The sequence below is a fragment of the Rhododendron vialii genome, chromosome 4a (genome assembly GCF_030253575.1).
Source record: "Rhododendron vialii isolate Sample 1 chromosome 4a, ASM3025357v1".
Lineage (NCBI taxonomy): Eukaryota > Viridiplantae > Streptophyta > Magnoliopsida > Ericales > Ericaceae > Rhododendron > Rhododendron vialii.
The window spans coordinates 39,038,809-39,059,017 of record NC_080560.1 but is presented as its reverse complement, the minus strand read 5'-3'; the positions used below and the strand labels follow the sequence as shown (position 1 = coordinate 39,059,017).

Below are 20,209 nucleotides of genomic sequence, written 5' to 3'. Positions count from 1 at the left end.
TTGAAATTGATTTCTTAAAAAATAAGTACTTATATTGAGTTTCAGAACGGGTATCCGAATTGATTTCTTGTCAGATCACTAAAAAAATATTTTTAAATTATTAAACGGATTGAATTATCCGAATGGGTCCGAAGTAGGACTCAAAGACATGTAGGTGCACTGTTTTTGCACAGGACCGGCCCTGAAATTCTTGGGGCCTAAGTCGAACTTGTAAAACTGGGGCCGTGTTTTTCTTTAAAACAAAAAAATATTTACCTCAAGGAAAACAAAAGAAGGGGAAAAAAAATATTTTTAAATTATTAAACGGATTGAATTATCCGAATGGGTCCGGAGTAGGACTCAAAGACATGTAGGTGCACTGTTTTTGCACAGGGCTGGCCCTGAAATTTTTGGGGCCTAAGTCGAACTTGTAAAACTGGGGCCGTGTTTTTCTTTAAAACAAAAAAATATTTACCTCAAGGAAAACAAAAGAAGGGGAAAAAAAGTTGAGAGTTGCATGGGCTGAGAATTGAACCTTGAATATGTTGGATATCAAGACCTAAACTTACCACTTGGCTAGCTATCCCCTCTGGTAATTGGAAGTCGCTAATTAAGTATATATTACGTGTCTAGGTATAGGGACCCTAATTTTTCGCCAAATTTCGGGGGCTTAAGTCCGCTGCCTTACTTGGCTTAGCTCAGAGCCGGCAGTGTTTTTGCACGCACCATCGATTTTTATAGAAGGGTTCATACCAAAAGTAGGAAGAAATTTTCAATACTAACGTCTTTTCATGATCCTATCTCATGTGAGAGATGCGTTATAATAACCAATGTATTGAAACGAATATCTATATGAATGGAATTTTTATAACGTCATACCAAAAATATTTTCCAAAAGTTTTATTAACTTTTTTTTTTGTCAAACGGAAATTAGTTTTTTTAACCTCTAGTCCCCTTCAAGTTACAATTTTTTGAGTTCATTTCGGACCTGAAAAAATGATTGGAATCGTTCAAGAACTCGCAAAAACGAATATCTATGACGAATATCAGTTTAATCAGATTTTATTTTCTATATGAATGAATCACGTTTGTGCAAGGAAAAAACAGACCGTTTAAGGTTTAATATGGCTTTCCTTTTATTTTTTTTCCCTCAAACAAATGCAATTCGTTCATATATTGCAGATAAAGTCGGATCAAATTGACCTTTTGCATAAACCTTTTTTCTCTGTGAATTCTACAAAATGAACGATTCGCATCAGTTATATATATATATATATATATATAATTTTTTTTTTTTGTTGCCGAAATGGACCTAAAAAACAGAAAACCAGAGGGTTGGAGGATCATAAAATCATAAAATTAGACAAAGAGCTGCAAATGAATCGGGTTGCTCACTTGATTCGGCTCGTTAAGGTTTGTTTAGTAATCAAGCTTGGGTTTTATGTTCGTTTGGTAAAGAATCCGAGCTCACTCAAAACTAAACTCAATTTGTTTGTACATGCTCGACTCATTAAATAAATTAATATGGCTCGACTCGTTAAGAGTAGATTACGATAGAGCTGAGGTCGAATAAAGCTTACTGCGGAGAAGCCTCCTTGATCCTTCTCTGTTTAATACTCCGTATTCTCCGATCTTCTTCTTCGCCGCATTATTTTCCTGCTACCGTCTTCGCATCCGATTCTTTTATTACTGTAATTTATAATTTATTAATCCGATCTGTGTCGAATAAGTACATCAAAAACAAAAAACAAAAAAAACTGACTTCAAAACCCTAGCTTGTAGCTTCCCCACATCCCCACAGAAATCCAAACAATGGCCGGCGGTACCCATCCCAAGTCCGCCTCATCCCACAACCCTTCTCCCTCCTCCTCCTCCTCCCTCCGCAAATCCCGCTGGGAATCCGATCACAAACCCTCCGACAAGAAACCCTCCTCCTCCTCCTCTGCCGCTGCCGCCGCCAAACCACCGACCCCAAAACCCACCTCCAATCCCAAAGAAAACCCAAAACCCATCCCCACTCCGCCAACTGACCCGAATCCTCATCCAGGTTTCGCCCCGATTAATCCTCCGCCGCCATCTTACGGGTTCCACATGCTGGAACGGAGGACGATTGCCCTCGCCGATGGCAGCGTGAGGTCGTACTTCGCGCTGCCGCCGGACTATGAGAATTTTGCACCGCCACCGTCCAGGCCGATGTTGCCGGCTCAAGGAGGATTAGGGTTTGGTGGCAGGGGGTTCCCTCTGTTGGGTCCCATGAGCCCCGAGTTTCGGGACCGTGAGGATCTGTTTGCGCGCGATCGGAACGAGGGATATTTGAATTTGTTGAAGAGGAAGGGAGGTGCGGGTGAGGATGAGAGAGGAGGGGGGAGGGACGGGAGTAATGATGAATTCATGAGGCAAAGGCAGCATCTTTTGCAGTATGGGAATGCGGGTTCGATGAATCCGGATAGGTTTCCGGTTGGTTTGAATGAGAGGGGTGAGTTTGTGGCGGGTCCGAGTAATAACCCGGACGGTGGAAGAGGAGAGGAGTTTAGGGCGGCGAAGTATATGAGAGCTGGTGGAGGTTATGAGAATTTCCGTGGTGGTGACAATGTGGGTCTTAAGCATAATGATGTGGATCAAAGTGCATTGAAAAAGGCATTTTTGCATTTTGTGAAGTTGCTTAATGAGAATACGAGTGAAAAGAAGAATTACTTGGAAAATGGGAAGCAGGCGCCTCTTCATTGTGTCGCTTGCGGCAGGTTTGATAAAATTGTGCCAAACTTACTATTATTGCCAGAGATATATTGATTTGAGATGTTTATGCTAGTCTGTGTGATTAGGATCTGTATAAGAGGGACTATTCACTTGGTTCAGCAGTATGTGATGTGATTTTGGGAATATGTCTTAAGTTGAGGCTTCAGCCTTAATTTTGGGGGGTTGCCCTTTTTCTGTAAAGGGGTGTCCTCGGTCAAATTGTGTACTGGTTATGTGGGGAGATTTTGGGGAAGGTGTTAGGTTCAGGTCAAAATTGTTAGATTGGTTTTTGTTTGTTGTGCAAGGGGGCTAGGTAACTTGTTCAGACTTTGGGGAGGGTAAGGTATAAGTAATTAGATTATGAAGATGAAGGACCATGATTCAATTTTTGGAGGGAGCAAATTGCATAAATTCTTTTCTATAAACTAAAAATTGTAGGGGTTCATCAAAACTTTGTAGAAGTTTTGGGGGGGCCACGAGCCCTCAAGCTTGCTAGAAACCCTCTCTGTCCTCCTCTGAGTTCAAGTATGAAACTGGATTGTCTTAGCAATTTTGCTCATTCTATATAGATTGTTAACTACCAACTCATCTAAAAGCTTAAGCTGTTAGTTATTTATATTCTCAATATGGCCTCTCACGTGTAGTCAGGCTCTCTTCCATAAGCGGGCTAAACACGTGCAAATATTTAATCAATTAGGTAGATGGTGAGGTTTAGACACTAGATCTATTGCCTGCTTTGATACCATAATATTAGATTATTAACCATCAACTCATCTAAAAGTCTCATCTAAAAGTTTAAGCTGTTAGAGAATCCCTATTGTAATAAGCAAATGAGCGTGGATAATCAAATTTAACAACAATGCTCAAAAAAACACCCCACATTGTAATAAGCAAAGGTACAAGTTTTTTAGCAAATAACCAAATTTCACCCATTCCATAACCAAACTTAACAACTTTTACCATTAACCAAAACTCAATAACTCAAAACACCTCATATTGGAATCATTTCATCAAGACGAATAATTTGGTGTGGTCGGGTGAGTGATTGGAACTCATTTACGATTGGACAAATGTGCATTATGTATTGTAGGGTTTTTTTTGGTTAGGGATGCAAAAATAACCAATGTGGTGGTAGAGGTTGTTAAGTTTGATTATGGACTAAATGTATAATCAAATGCTGACGTGACACATTTTGATTATTGGTTTTGATTATTACCATTGCGGATGCTCTTAGAGAGGGGGTTAACTTTATTATTTATACTGTCAACAACTCTATCCAAATGACCTTTTCTTTTGGAAATTAGTATTGAGTCGCATTTGATTCCACATTTGTACTGCCTCAGTTTGGTAATTATCTAGTATCAACTTCTTCAAGTGACCATTTAACATTTAAATATTATTGGCAGTGAGGGAGTTTTTGGTATATATCCTTGTTAGATAGTTTTAAGATGATAAATCTCACTCTATTCAATTTGGTTACTGTGTGCAAACGGCCAACACTTTACTCCTAGATGGATGAACTGGGGCAATTTATGCACAATAAAGTGATTGGATCCTCATGGCGGGTAGTATTATGTTATTTCTTATGCAGTCTTGACAGTTAGACAAGATAGACACTAGTTTCTAATTTTAGTCACTTATGAAATAAGTAATGAGTGGCACTTGAGCCTGTGCTGCAAGTCTTCGCTTTTGCATAAGTTTGTGCAGTAAATGTTGATGTTTTGCTTTACATAAGGATTTGGAACTTCTATGACATAACTATAATGGTGGTAACTCTTGAAAGGTGGTTGTCATGATGACCAGCCCATGCTATGTGTTTGCTTCGATTTCAATTGCTTGTTTAGATCTTTCTGTGTGTTAATTGTGGGTTAGGTAATCAAATCTTCATTAATGTGAGCCATTCACTGTGTGGACCGAACGAAATGTGAGAATGTACCCAAATAATATCGAGCTGTATCAGCTGTCATTTATGACCCCGAAGTTATCATGATGATGACCAAGTTTCTCCATGGGTAGCTCTCTCTTTCTCTCAAAGCTACTTTCTAGAAGCCTTCAAATTCTCTAATTTTAGACAATTTTCTTGTAAACATTTGATAGTACTATCTATGTGTACTGCCACATCACGTGGGTATGTGATTTGTTTGTGGAAATGCTCTGATGGCATTAGCTTCCAATTACGAGCTTTCTTTGTACTAATAGTGTGGGTGGTGGCTTCTCTTCATAGCTTCTCCGGATTGCCCCTCTGCTCCGTTGGGAACCTGCACCAAGGCGTGAGGCGGTTGGTCGCCTCTTGCCTTTCCGATGAGCAAGTTAGAATACAGGAGAGAGAGAGAGCAATTTCAGAGTGTAGGGTTGCGTACCTTCTCTAGGGTTTATCCCTCCACTTATATAGGCGAACATACTTGCTCTCCAAGCTAAGAGTGACCGTGACGCATAGCACATGCCCTTGACGTCACAAATAACCACCTTCCTTCTTAGACATTCCAGTCCTCTCTGGAAACAACAAGAAGAACCTCCATGTGGCCTTTACACGGGTTAAACCAACCCGGCCCACAAGACCGACCCGAAGGCTCAGATGCTGGCCAGCAAATTGGACTGTAAACCGATGAGTCGGACCCTTCGGTCTGGCCCACCTCCGCTCGGTCGTCCTCTTCGCTACGCTGGGTCAGCCCAGGCGACGTATGCGGGTCTAGCCAGGAGAGCCCAAACTCTGGCTCCGCCTGCTTCCCCTTTGTGGGCCAACCACAGGCCCAATCTCGGTTCGGCCTGCCACAAATAGGTTTCTTCTTATCTATATTAAGGGATAGAGAGAGTTGCCGTCTTACAGCTAACCAAGTAGGAGAAGTTAGAGTCAAGAATAATGCTTTGATTTCAGTTATTTACAGTTCTTTACTGAGGCACCATTGCGCAAGTATGTGCTAGTGTGAAAATTACTTGTATATGTTGCTTCAAATAGACAAGTTTGTGAGAGGTCTATATTTCATAAATACTGTAATTTTGTAAGAATGATGGATATTTATCCTCTGATTCCCTACTAGTACTGTAAACCCTGTTTGACCTCTGATTATATCATTGCCCCTTCACCCTTGGCAATAACTCTAGACTTCTCGAAATTAAGCTTTTCTTTCTCTTCCCCTTCTCCACATCTTTGTTGGCAGTTAAGTACAGTGTTGAATTGTAGGATACCCGATACGTATGGTATCAAGTGGAAAATGGTACATACTGCGTATTGTGTTGGAAAAGAAATTGCCCTGATACACTTCTGTATTGTAGGATATTTTTCCGTAATGCAGGAAGGTATTTCGTTGGGTATGATTTTTGACAATTATGATGGTCTCGTTGAAATGAAATTGACGTGATGGATGGAGACGCTACTTGATTGTCAAGAAAAACTTAATGTTGGAGTTCTTTTATTGCTTTCAAGTTTCCTGGTTAGCGTAGACATAGTAAATGCTTATAAAGCATGCAAGTGAGGTGGAAATTTGAATGTAAATGCCTAGCTTCTTTTTTATACGTGCAATGACTTTTGACTTTTCTTTTTTGGGCACAGCTATTATTGCGGCTTACATTTACTTTTTGTTTACTATACGTGTTCCAACGTGATATATTGGATAAGAAACCCAATACACGACACGTATTCCGATTTGACAACACTATTTAAGCTCAATATATGATCTAGTTTGTGGATGAGGAAGTTATTTGGGGAATTTATTGTACTTGTGGAAAATCTTAGGCTCCACTTGGTCGAGTGGATTTGAAATGTTATCTTGAAATCCGCTTGGGCTGTTTGGATGACCAATGACGAATCATTGTGAGGATTTAAAATCTGGGCAAATCAGCCCATGGATTTTGTGGGCTGTCAGAACTAATTTATAGGGATTTCAAATGACTCATAATCTGCTGTTATTACAAATCCATCCAATCCAGTCCCGGTTCCCCACCCCACCTCTCTCAGGCATGCACGCGCAGATTGATACACATTTGAACCCATAGTTTGAAGCAGAGATTAGGTAGCGATGATTTTCTAGAATTTTTTCCCTTTTGTAGTTCTGGGGATAATTTGACCTCAAAGGTATGAATCTGTGTTTTTAGCTAGTTGAATTTTTTCTTTCGTTTTCATTTTAACCAATCTGATGTTTGATTTCAGATTGCTTGATCGATAGCCTAGTGACATATTATGGTTTAATATCCACTTTTCGATCCAATGTGTGTTTCTATATATGTTTTGTCATAGTATGTATGTTCTGAGTGTTGATGTGTTTATATGCTCTCAGTGTGTACTATCGGATTATGTGTATTTATTTGCTGGTAGAACAGCTTGGGTAGTTGGGTGTGTCCTCTCTTGCTGTGTATATGGTTCTCTCTTTGGAATCCGTACATTTTTATTCTTTTAAATTATGCGACCAAAAAAGGGAAGCAAGACTTCAAATCGCCAAGCAAGATTGGATTCAGAATCTACGTACCAATATGGAGCATTAATCAGTAGAAACGCATGCTTATGATTGAAGGCTAACTGGAAAAGTTGGCTTGTTGGGTTTGGTTGAGCTTTAGCAAAACCTGTTCGCGAGAAGTTTGTCCTGTTGAAGTACCTTTCTATTTTGGTTTGGTCTGTACGTGAGAACTGCACAGTGCTTGGAGTTTCTGATTCTTTGTGGATTAGAAATTAATATAGTGACACAGGATTTGGAATTTGTGTATGTGGTTGATTCTATGGCTGCCATGTGTAGATATTCAGTAGCTTGCGCTAAGGCAAGGCACTGAGGATGATTTAAAACCATTGGTGAGATTGACATTTTAAGCAATTGAGCATTGATCACAATGATATCTTTGCAATGATCTTTGTGTTTGTTTTGTCCCAGAGTTTACACCTTGTGTCTGTGAATAACAGACTTTTCCGGAGGCAATGTGTCAGTGTCCAAACATGAGAATACGAACAAGCAGAGGATGTGTGTTGGATAAGTTGATTGTTGGTTCTTTTTTTCTATTTTTTTTGGGTTTCTGCTCCGACACGAGGGGAAACACAATGAGAAACGATTGGGTTGTCAAACTGAACTGTCCTTAGCTTTAATGGATCAAAGTGTGGATTAAAAAGTTCAGGACAATAAGCTTCACTCTTTCTTTCTTTTTTTGTCTAACAACAATGATGAAACAATCTTTTTTCTTCTTGCATAGGACCATTTATGAGCTGTTTGAAATATACCTTGCACTCGATATTTTATTGCATTATGTTTGAGTAAAATTGGAATATGTGGGCATGTAATGGGTATATCACATGTTTTATCTACCGCCTGTTTGTCATGTCATGCATTTTTTAAAATTCACGAGTCTCTGCTTGTAACGACTAGTGTGTTGTGTAGTGTCACGTGTTAGAGTTTCTTGTGTTGTAAAAGTGGATGTGGTGACTACCTATTCTGATAGAGCAACACTGTCAATTTTCATATACGCGTAATGCATACCTATTGGTGCTTTTGGAGTTAGACAGTTAGTTATATGTGTATCATGAGCATTGGAATTTGAGATTAGGGTGCTCATTATTTGTTTGATGTTTGGCCTCCAAGCATCATGCGGTGCTACCTTTTACAGCAATAAAGTAATGGGGTCTGGTTAAATGGAAATGGCTTTGTTGTATCTACGTCCTGATGTTAATTGGGCAAATGAGTAGATTTTCTTCCATATGGGAAGTGTTGGCATTCCCATTGCTTACGGTTGTTGATGATTTTTTCTAGGTTGCTTACTGTTGGATCTAGTTAGATGTATTTACACGTTTCTAATTTGTTCTTTGTGATTTCATGGTGTACTTCTACACTATCCATGGTTCTGAACTGGTGAATCATTGTTGCTGATGGCCCTTACTCTTTTTTGATAAAACAAGAGTCGTAATAAGCCTTTTTTGGTTATGCCTAATCTAACTTTTCCTCCAAAATGTGCTTCCCTTTTGTTTCAATGTAAATACACATCCCTATTTACTTAAACCTTCCTCTTTGTTTTGGTTCTGAGTTTTTTCAACCGATCATTATTGTTAGTTGAATGCCAGTTTTGCTAGGATTTGTCCTTGTTTGTTTGGGCAACATGTGATGCTGAGTTTTGGGGGACTGAAATACTCACTTTGTTTGGTTTTGAGAATTTTTTTTGATGTAATGAGGGGTAATGAGTGGAGGGATATAGATAGAAATTTATTGAGAATTATGCAGAGAGTAAAAAAGTTTTTCAAAACTTCTAAACGAACAAAGTGTCTGTGTCTGGCCTCTGGTGAAGTTGTAAGATGGAGAACTGCCCTTTATTTTGAATGAGTTGGCTTTCAATGTTGAAACATGCTTTTGTTCTTGATCTTGATTCACTGCTTTATTGTTTGACATATTGGAGTTTTCTTACAATTTCGCTCATTTTCTTGAAGTTGTGAGTTTTAATTGGAATGGAGAAATATGATTAGTGTAGCCCACGCCAAATAGTTAGGGCTTTGGTGGGTTGTGAGAGTTGTCTGATTCGGCGTGGGCTTATTAATAGTTTGTTTATTACCTGCATCATTGTGGTAGCCTGGACCGGCATAAAAGTTTATAGAGATTTGTTTTGCGGGGATGGTCAAACCATTTTTGAAGGAAACAGAATATATGTGTTTACTATGAGCAGCTTTAGCGGTGTTCTCACATTTGGGAAATCAGTTTCTCAATGTTCACTTTATAATCTTGTTTTATCCGTGTGTATACTATCTTTTTTAGCAATGATTGCGAAGGGTATATTTTGTGGTGGGATACTAGTTGGTGACCCCTTTGTAAGTAGATATTTTCGTTTGTTTGCGTTGAATATAATGGTGGAACTAGACAAGGTACACACGAGAATGTGGAAGATCTTGGACCAAAACTCAATGGTGTATAGCTTTATTGCGAGTTTGCTCATAATTAAGAATGTGCTGCCCCGACTGTTTAATTGATGGTATTCCGGTGAGAGGATTTAAGTGATCCATGATTCTATTGTACATTACGCATTGCTCATCTTCTGCTCAAGAAGATCAAGCTCAAAGAAATCGGCTTATATTTTCGACGACCTTTCTTGGAATGTATTTGAGCTTTTTGGGATTTGTCAAATTACTATGAATGGAAGCTCTTTATAATAGCTTGGGACTTCAGTAAGCATTTCATAGTAAGTTGGGTCGATGTCTTGTAGACTGTTAGGGATGTTGTCTGGATATTTTGTTCCCAACCTAAGGTGACATGTTGATGCAAATCAAAAAGTGCCATGTTGCCCATGCACGACTTCTTTTACTTAAAGGTGTAGCTTCTGATTTTATAAAATACCACTTTAGCTTGAAACATAAAAGAAGATATTGTGAAAATACTGTTTGAGCTTTTCTGAAAATACCTTGTAAAGACCATACCAATTTTTTGGTGGCCTTGTGTCCTTGGAGTTAAATTAGAAGAAATTCATGCTTAGACATATACCGATACTGTAGTCCAAGTAACATAAGTGTGAATGAAGACTAGCCCTAGTACGTAATATTCAAAAATGCCACTAGCTTTAATTTATGCTGAAAGATCTGTTTGGATGAAGCAGATAGTTTCGAAAATCCATCCCTTGCTAGGAGAGACTGCATGTGGCTGTACACTCTCTTATCTATTAATATGTTTGATTGGTATTGCTTTTCGGACGTTAATATTGAGACATTGTGCGCTGCAGTTACTTGAGAAGCACCAGAGGCTTCTTGTCTTATTTGCTTCTTGGTGGTGTAATAGATGCATTCATGGATGGATTAGCGCTCATCTATTTTATTTCTTTCCTTTGGAGATTTTTCGTAAAGGCCACCTTTTATGCCCCTGATATTTCTGTATGTTGGTCAGAGGTTTAGGGCATTTACCTCCACTATAAATATGTTGAATATGCAGTAAGGAATTTTGTAATATTTGGTTTTTTTATTTGTAATTTTGGTGTCCAGCTGAATCTGGTCATTTTGTGCTATAAGTAAATTTGCAGAGGTTTTCTGCTTTCTAACAGGCTGAGGAACTATTAGGTTACTGTGATTCTGTGAATTGGCACAATGCTTGCATCAAGTAGATTCGAATACTTACTTTTCCCCTTTGTGGTTTTACTTCTCCCTGAAATTTTTCTCGACAGGATTTCCCCAGGTTGTCTTCTTTTGCCAGTAGTAGTTCTAGTAAAACTACATTAGAAATCTTGGAAGGCTTACGTGTTGAGTATTTTGTGTGTGTTGCTTTCGATGCCACTGATCAGGATGCGTTTTGCAATTTAGACATCAGTTTTCCCAACATTGGCTTTATGCTATGACATTTCGTTACTTCGAGTGATCTGAATGGCAGGAGAGTAGATGTAGTTGTACTTCTAATGGGTTTGGAATAGTACTTCCAGTGTCACGTGGACGGTTGTGGTTTGTATCTTGTTTTTGGCTGCTTTCTCAGTCACTCTTTTGCTGTTATAACGTTTTGTGGTAAACAGCTTTCTAAGCTTGAAATCAACTTGCAGAGGTTTTCTGCTTTCTAACAGGCTGAGGAACTATTAGGTTGTCGTGAATTGGCACAATGCTTGCATCAAGTAGCTTCGAAAGTTTGAATACTTACTTTTCCCCTTTGTGGTTTTATGTCTCCCTGAAAATCTTGGAAGGCTTTAACTTACATGTTGAGTATTTTGTGTGAGTTGCTTTCGATCCCACTGATCAAGATAAGGTTTGCAATTTAGACATCAGTTTCCCTAACATTGGCTTTATGCTACGACATTTCGTTACTTCTAGTGATCTGAATGGCTGGAGAGTAGATTGGGTTATATTTCTAATGGGTTTGGAATAGTACTACCAGTGTTACATGGACGGTTGTGGTTTGTAGCTTGTTTTTGCCTGCTTTCTCAGTCACTCTCTTTGGCTGTTAGAACGTTTTGTGGTAAACGGCTTTCTGAGCTTGAAATTATGTTAAGAGTGAATTTTCTTTCGAACCGGATGCAGCACCCATCTTCCCCGATAGAAGTTAAAAATGGGCTGTTGAATTGATTCATTTGTATATTCACCGAAAAGTTTGATGCATGCAATTTCACACGTAGAGTGTAGGTTCAACAGAATGGTGGATATCCTCATTTGACTTCAACGAATTTTGTTGTCTTTCGAAGCGTACATTGCTTGTTGGTGAGCAATAAAAAAGAATTGCTTTACAGAAAGACCTTAGGTTTGGTGGTAGATAAAATTTACAGTTCTGGAATTGTCTTGCTAATGCTTGCCATAAGCAATGATAGTGCTGCTTGACGCTATTTTTTCATCCTTCTTTGACATGCCTTACTTTTCCTTTGGAGCTGGTGTATGCATTTTTTGGTCGTCTTGTTACTTCATCCAGTATCCTTTAGTGGTACCGAAACATGTATCTGAGTTCCACGACTCCTTCTATATGTACAATTACAGGTCTTCTAAAGATTTTCCAGATTTGCATGGTCTTGTCCTGCACACATACAACCCAGATAAAGCTGACTTGCTTGTGGATCACCTTGGCTTACACAAAGCTTTGTGTGTTCTTATGGGCTGGAACTATTCAAAGCCTCCTGACAGCTCAAGGGCATATCAGTCATTATCTGCTGATGAAGCCGCAGCAAACCAGGATGATCTGATTATGTGGCCGCCTACGGTGCTCATTCATAATACACACACAGGGAAGGTTAAAGATGGGCGCCTAGAAGGTTTGGGAAACAAAGCAATGGATAATATACTAAGAGGTATTGTGTGCCCATTTTGCTCTTTGTCATCATCTTTCATGCTACTCATCGGTAATATGGCCATTGACTTTCCCATTCAGTCATGGTAGTCCATGCATTCATTCATAGTAGTTCTCATCCACCACAAAATAGGTGATAGGAAGTGCTTTAAGGGCTTGTTTGTTTGACCGGATACGAGTACTGGATTGGACTATATATCCAACTTGTCCAAATAACTGGTGTTTGGTGTAATTATTTGCTACTCGCATTTTAGTGTGTGATATGCAATACCTTAGGGTGTGGTACCGGTAATCCGAACACTATTAATCCGGTGGGATCGTATGTCTGGTGTGCTTACTCTCTCTCTTGGTAGTTTACTGAATCTGTTTGTTCTTGTGCTTATTGCTTATTGCTTATTTCTGCTGGAGTACCTCTTTTACATTTTCCCTCCAGCTTGGTTTGTTGGGATGGTAGTTCCGTTTGGACTATAAGACTCCATCAATGTTACTCATGGCATTTAGGTTTGCTTTTCAAACTTCCTCGCCACTTAATGTTTGTGAACTTAGTTTGGAGATCTGAAGTTTTCTCTCATACAAAGCGTCCGAAGTTTTCTCTCATACAAAGCATGGTTCATGCTGTCCGTTAAATTACTTGCCAGGGCATAAGGGATCATTTTCATGATTCGACAAGAACTTTTATATTTCTTGGCCTCTTGAAAACTTTTGACCTTCTGTTCCTTAAAGACGACATGTGCCTCTTCTGGCATTCTTTTTAGGTAAATTGGTTCTTTCTTCAACACCAACTTAATTAAATAATTTGAAGTTACTCATCATAAGTGGTATGTTTAAATTAATTTGGTTATCAAACTAGAATATTCTATCCGCAGTGCTATAGCAATAGCTGACAGTCAAGGACTTGTTCATGCTCAACACTTCGGAGAAACAGTTCAGTCTAACTGCTGCTATTGGTAACCATTTACACATTCAGTACAAATTGTCTGATGTTTTATGCTTTGTTTGGTTTGGTTTTTGAAAAAAATTCCCAACTCAAAAAATACTTATTACCTCTACTTTCAATCATTACTCTCATTTCTCTCTCCACTCTCCAATCATTATTCTCATTTGTCTCTATCTCTCTGCACTCATTACCCCTATCTCCAATTATTACCCCAAAAACCAAACTAAAAAATTCTCAAAAACCCATCCAAAAACAGCATTAATCTGTAATGGCGGAACCTGTTTGCCTTTAGTATTATTACTTGTTTAGAACCTGCAACAAGAAGTAATTTCCCAAACAAAGATTAAATGATCTTACTCATAACCAGTGGTGGTGCCCATGCTATGGCAAGTGGCTTGGACTATTTTGAAATTTGATGATTATTGTCGTTTTGCAATTGTTTCTAGTTTTTAGCTGCTATATATATTTGGTTGTGGTCTAATGGTTGCTTTACCCTTTCTTTCATCAATCATCATCTAGATTTGGCAAAAATTACTTCTACCCCATAAATATCGTGCCAGTTTTATAGGAATTTCCAGCCTGAACAAAGGATCTAAGGGAATACAGAAACACTGGATCTAAATGATTCTGTGGCTACGTCCATGATCGCTGCATTTTGTTCACAATGGTGAAGAACGATACAAGAGATAGATTTGAGTATCCCTAAAGATTCATACAATATACAGGTAGGCTTGCAACTATGTGGAAAATAGGTAGAAGTTTGATCTGACATGTATGAGTAGGTGAATAGTACCATGTGGCTCCACACTCCACACGCCAAACTTCATTATCTTCATTCTATCTCTTCCATGGAGAAATTTCTGGTTATCCTTTTCCTTTTGGTCTTAAGTCTTTTAAATAATATTCCCCTATATTCAATTTTACGGATATTTAGTTGATTAGGTATATGGGGATTTGATATTTTTTTGAAATGGGAACTTGAGTGCTAAATAGACATAATGTAGTAATGTGTGTATGTATTGAGAATAGGGCTGCAAACGAGCCGAGCCGAGCCGAGCCGAGCTTTACAGTGTTCAAGCTTGTTTATTAAGTTTTTAACGAACACGAGCTGAGCTCAGTGAAAACTTAACGAGTCGAGCTTGAGCCGAGCAGGCCTTGGCTTGACTCGAGCTTGTTCACGAGCTTTAACAAACCAACGAAAAATGTATATATATCCTCGCATAGGACCAAAAATATTTGATTGTGAAGGTATATATCTTTCATTTTCCTATGGAGCGGGGGTGTACTAGTGTGCGTGTGCTCTCGCTTCCCTTGGTTGACTAGAAAGTGAAAACGGAAAAAACAAATTATGAAATAACAATAAAAATCCTAAACTTAAGTATATATACCCCGGCTCGCGAGCCGAGCTTATCCTAGCTCGAGCTCGGCTCGTTTACAAAACGAGCTGAAAAAATCGGCTCGAGCTCTTTCGTTTAACTTTCGAGCCGAGCTTGAACGAGCTGAGCTACGAGCCGCTCGAGCAGCTCGGTTCGTTTGCAGCCCTAATTGAGAAGTTTCAGAGTTTTTTAAGTCCTATAAAAAGTTGAAAATCACCTGCCCTCGTGGGATCCTCACCGTCAGAAAAAGATTTGTGTGAGTGTTTGTGTCCCTCATTCTCTTTCCCTCTCTATCCTGGAAAAATTCCTTTCTTTCTCTTCCCTTCTGTCTCTCTCTTTCTCTGTCTTTGTAATTGAAGAATCTCAGGAGTCAGGATAGTTTTTTTTTTTTTTCAGTGGAAGTTTCCTGTTAGAGTGAGGCTGCATTGATTTAAGTTTCTGAAGCAAAGGTCTTCTATCACGTGGCACTATTCTACATCTATTCAGGGCCATTGTTTCCATAGTGAAGCTTTAGACTGGTCCATACTAATCCTTTCTGTTATGTTACAGATCATATGATAGATATTGACCCTGTTAGAATTGTGAGTTTGTTTTTTTTTGGGTAATTAATTGTAAGTGAACAGAAATTTTCAAACGTAATGCAGCCTCCTAGATAGCACACTGGCAGTGTTGCAAATCATCATTTGAAGACACGTAATTTACAATACTTAGACTTGGATCATGCAATGTTGGAAGGCTTCCTCAAATTATTATCCCTCCAAGATATGCTTCAAATACAACAAATGAATACAACCAACAACTAAACCAATAAGTTGACAGCTAGCAGAATATACTATTACTACTACAACAAACGTCAAACAGAAAAAATCTGAGTTCAACTTAATCCAGAAGAGTCACATCAATCCATGGTATCTCTCTCAATGATATAGTAAATTGCAAATCCGAGAGGGGAATCATATTCTTCTTATCTGCGTATTAACTACCGGTAGGAACAAAGTGATGCGGAGTTACAAACTCTCTTTCTTGTGTTTGCAACTCAGCATCTCTATTCCCATCCGTCATTAATACGTAGATAAGAAGGATATGATTCCCCATTTGGGTTTGTAGTTTACTATATCATTGATACTATGGGTTGATGTGACTACTCTGGATTACGTTGAACACGGATTTTTTTCTGTTCTGCGTTTTTTTTAAGTAGTAGTAATAATATATACTGCATGCTGTCAACTTATTGGTTAAGTTGTTAGTTGTATTCCTTTGTTGTAGTTGAAGCATATCTTGTAGTCATAGTAATTTGGGGGAGGCTTTCAGCATTGCATGATCCAGTCAAGTATAGTAAATTATGTTTCTTCAAATGATGATCGGCTCTGCCATTGTGCTATCTAGGAGGTTGCATTACGTTTGGAAATTTCTGTACAATCTGTTAAAAGAAATTGCTTCATGTGGTTTTAATAGCTAATGACATGGTAGATGAATTTATCAGGTTTTAGACCCACAAGGGTCGTTTATAAGCGAATCGGGTTCCGAGAGAACCTTCATCAATGATTGGACCCTCTTGATTTTGTGCTTGTGTAGAGTCCAAAAATGTCCGATTATTTTGGTTGAAATCCGAAGTTATGTGTTTGAAGCTTGCTTTATCTGTTTTCAAACGTTCATGTCTACTTTGTTTGCCGATATTTTTCACGGTCTGATCTTTGGAACATTTGCTAAGGTGTCTCATAGTTGGTTTGTAGATTCGACCATCATTTTTTACTTTATTTTGACTTTTGAGAGGGTGGTGATGTGAATGATACCACATTCATCAAATAGACAAGGCCAAATGTTTTGTTCTCTTCGTGATTGAATGCTTCTATTTGTCCACTGAAGAAGGCGAAGGCTGGGCAAGAGACTAGGCCAACTTACTGCGTTTCTCTAGATCATCATAGTTTACTTCCACATCGTTCATCTAGCTTTCCTAACGAGGGCTAAGCAATTCGTTGTGTCTGGAGTGCAGGTTGATTGTAGTCCTGTCTCAGTGACTTCATTAAACATATAGAACATTCTCAGAGAGTGCCTTTCTCTTCAGATGTTTTATGGTTAGAGAGAGTTCTGTATGCACAAGCCCCTTAGAGAGAGGGGCAGGTACTGCACAAGCTTGGATGGGCTCTTACTCACAATCTGAAACCTTTCTTTTTTCGGCATGCCGCTCCGCCAAGTGCCACACACGAGTGGAGCCCCTCCCACACAAGCAGCTTTCGAGCTTTCTAGGCCTTGGTTGACTCTCTTCTTTTGAGCTTGACCAAACACACTAGTCAAAGGGCCATCGGTTAGAGACCTCATAGGGTACGGCTTACAGGCTTAGACTCTATTAGGTATCAATCACTAAACTAAAGAAAGTCGAAAAAATCATAAGAGAAGCAAGGCCCCTAGAAGGTTGGGAAGTAGTATGCCCAGTTCCAAAGCCTGCGATAGTCCATCCTTCTATGGGTGCCCATTTGGTGTGGACGAGAATTCCCTCTGGTTGTGTAAGCTTGGGCTCACTTGTATGAGTATGTAGGTTCTTGTCTGAGGGCCTCACTTAGCCATGTCCTTGAGTTAATTGACTTTCTTGGGGCTATGATTTGATGGCAAGAATAAAAATAAAAGCATTTGTATTTTACTGTTAGTCTCCCATTACCATTGATTTGATAATGCCTTCATTGCAATTCATGCATTTGTTCTTGTCCTGCATGGAATCCATAATAATAACGTACTTGGTAAATTTGTGGTTTCATGCTTATTGTGTTATTTAATCCGAGATTGTGATGTCGATTCTATTATATTGGAGTTAGTTTCCCATTAGTTGGGTGATTTCATTCCCCCTTGAAAAGAGTATCTCATGTATTAAACACATCTAAATGATAAATGCAGGGTAAATGAATCAGATCCCATGCTTCTCAATTCCTTCCCTCCTGATTAATCTTGGGGGTTAAATACTGAAGTCACTCATTTCCCTGATCCTAGATAGGAAAAGTAAGTACTAAGTAGTGTTGAAAATCTATGGGGGAAGACTGAAACAAGATAAAGGAGACGATAATTTCCTTGTTAGTCCCAAGGTTTTAGATTTTGATGATAACAAACATACAGCGTTGATTTGTTTCTATCGTGCACTTAGTTTTTTAAATTGCTATAAGTTAGTGAGAAACCCAGTTCCACCCCCCTCTTGGGTTTCTATTTGGACCAACACTTCTCTTGTCTAAAAGGGGGCAAACCCAGTGCACGAGGCTCCTGCCATTGTGGGATCTGGGGAAGGCAGAGAGGCTGTGACCTCCAGGTCACATGGAGCAACTTTACCGTTGCGCTAGGCCCGCCCTTCAATTTCCTTCTCTCATCTATGCAGGGATTCGATTTTGTTACTTGGCTTATGTTTTTTGGGTCTTCCCCAGTTCCCTGCTTATGATTTGATTTCCAAAGGGTTTGAAATTTCATAATGGTGTTATTAGGGGGATTAGTATGCTCAGGTTTCTCATAGTTTGCTCAGTTGGATGCTCAAAAGTTGTTGAGCATGTTTTGTGCCTTTGGTTCCAGTTTTACATCGGTGGTCCATGTTATACTGAAAGCCAAAGGTTTTCCATTTGTTGATCCTAACCTGTATGGTTTGTAACTCCATCCCACTTGTCACTTTTTATCAGAGAAACAGAAAGAGAGGATAAATGCAGTTCCCCATGCTATGTCAAGGCTTGCAATGTATTCTTAATTGTGGGACATTGATTGTGCGATATTTGGTTATTTATTTTTTAATATCTCTTGGTTATCTGAAGCATTTGATCGGCTGGGAATTGCCGCTTTACAGGTTCGAATATTGTGAATCGGAGACTGTTGGAGCTCCCTTGCTTGACAATGGACCCACTGGCTACACAAAGCCAAAACTTGATGGGATGATTAAAGATAACTTGACCTTTACACGCTGCCCTTTATAAGAAATCAAGTTCTCACACAACTTTGTTCATTTCAGGCCTTGGATTTGGTAGTGGAAAGGCAAAGTCTGTATTTGGAAGAGAAGGTCATAGTGGCATTGTAAGAGTTCAGTTTGCGGGTGACCAGTCGGGCTTAAAGGAGGCCTTGAGGCTCGCAGAATTCTTGCAGAAAGAAAACCACGGGCGAATGAGCTGGGCCCGCGTTCAGTCATTGACAGCGGGCAAGGACATTGAGAATGATCCGAACCTTGTGAAGGTGGATGAGAAGACGGGAGAAAAGGCAAGGATCTTGTATGGGTATTTAGGGACCGCATGGGATTTGGACAAGTTGGAATTTGACGCGAGGAAGAAGACTGCAATTGTGAGCCGGAGGGAGCACAAGCCATCATAACAAGATTAAGTATTATAGGTGCTATCTTTACATGCTGTGGTTTTAAAGAAATGATGCATCTTGTTTTACATGGCTTTTGAAGTTAACGGGGGAATCGAGGCTGTTGGTGTTAGTTTGATTTGCTGATAACTTGTGTTAAAAGAACCTAGGCAAATGCATGTTTGTTTTTAATGGTCATTTAACTCAACTGTTTATGCTCTCCTTTCCTCCTCCATTCTTCGTCTTCGAGAACAAAATGTAGTTACGGAGCTTACGGTGTTGAGCTATGATCTTATTTGCAGGTACAGTTGAACCTTGGATTTGTGGGATGAATGGAAAACGAAATGAAATTGAAATGCCAGGAAATATATTGGATTTTTTTCCCTTTTGATTAGGAATAAAATGAGAAGACAACAACTTGGGTGTGTGTTCTGTTGTGTTTGGGTTACGTCAAGTGTGGGCTCGTGACAGAAAACTAAAACAACTAACTTGATTTATAGCTAAATGTATTACCCCTGTCGACCCTAACATGACACAATTTGACAAGATTACATACGTGTCAGACCCTAACATGACATGTGATATGATTTGACAAGATTACATACGAAGCATGCCAACGTATTTGGGCACCTGGGTGATCTGTTAACATGACCGGTGATATTCGTCAACTCCGGGTAACGTAACGGGCAATATGCGTCACCTACGGGTTGAGTTTTGCAATTGGCTGCAAAATCAGAGTTTACTATGTGCCCGGGTTGAGTTTTGCAGTTGGCTTCACAATCAGAGTTGGCTAAAATGACAGGTAATAATGAATTGCCATATGTTAGTTACTACTCACTTGTATTATTTTTTATTTTCTTATTTTCTTACTGTACTTGTTCTAACTTATGATAGGAAAAGTTGTTAATTAATGGCAAAAAGACCACATTTGTATTGGACTCCATGCGGCAGCCCACTGCTTGGATTTAATGTTAAAAGATATTTTCAAGTTGCCGTATTTGAAGAGGACATGAGAAAGGGTGATAAAGGTACACGGTTATATCTACAACCGTCCGACATTGTTGAACATGATGAGACATTTTATCCAAAAAAAAAGGAGTTGATTAAGCCAGCAAAGACTCGTTTTGTTGATAATCTCCCCATCGACATTCGCCTCGCTTCAATGAGATCTCTAAAAT

The 20,209-nt window shown here is 39.2% G+C and overlaps 1 protein-coding gene across 1 annotated transcript; it reads left to right on the top strand.

The window, feature by feature from the left end:
• Window positions 1–1,526: 1,526 nt before the first annotated feature.
• Window positions 1,527–19,252, top strand: LOC131321608 (uncharacterized). The gene is made up of 3 exons (XM_058352493.1): window positions 1,527–2,720; window positions 12,107–12,414; window positions 18,700–19,252. Exons 1-3 carry the CDS (start codon window positions 1,792–1,794, stop codon window positions 19,050–19,052), a joined length of 1,590 nt encoding a protein of 529 aa, XP_058208476.1. The 5' UTR covers window positions 1,527–1,791; the 3' UTR covers window positions 19,053–19,252.
• Window positions 19,253–20,209: the final 957 nt, after the last annotated feature.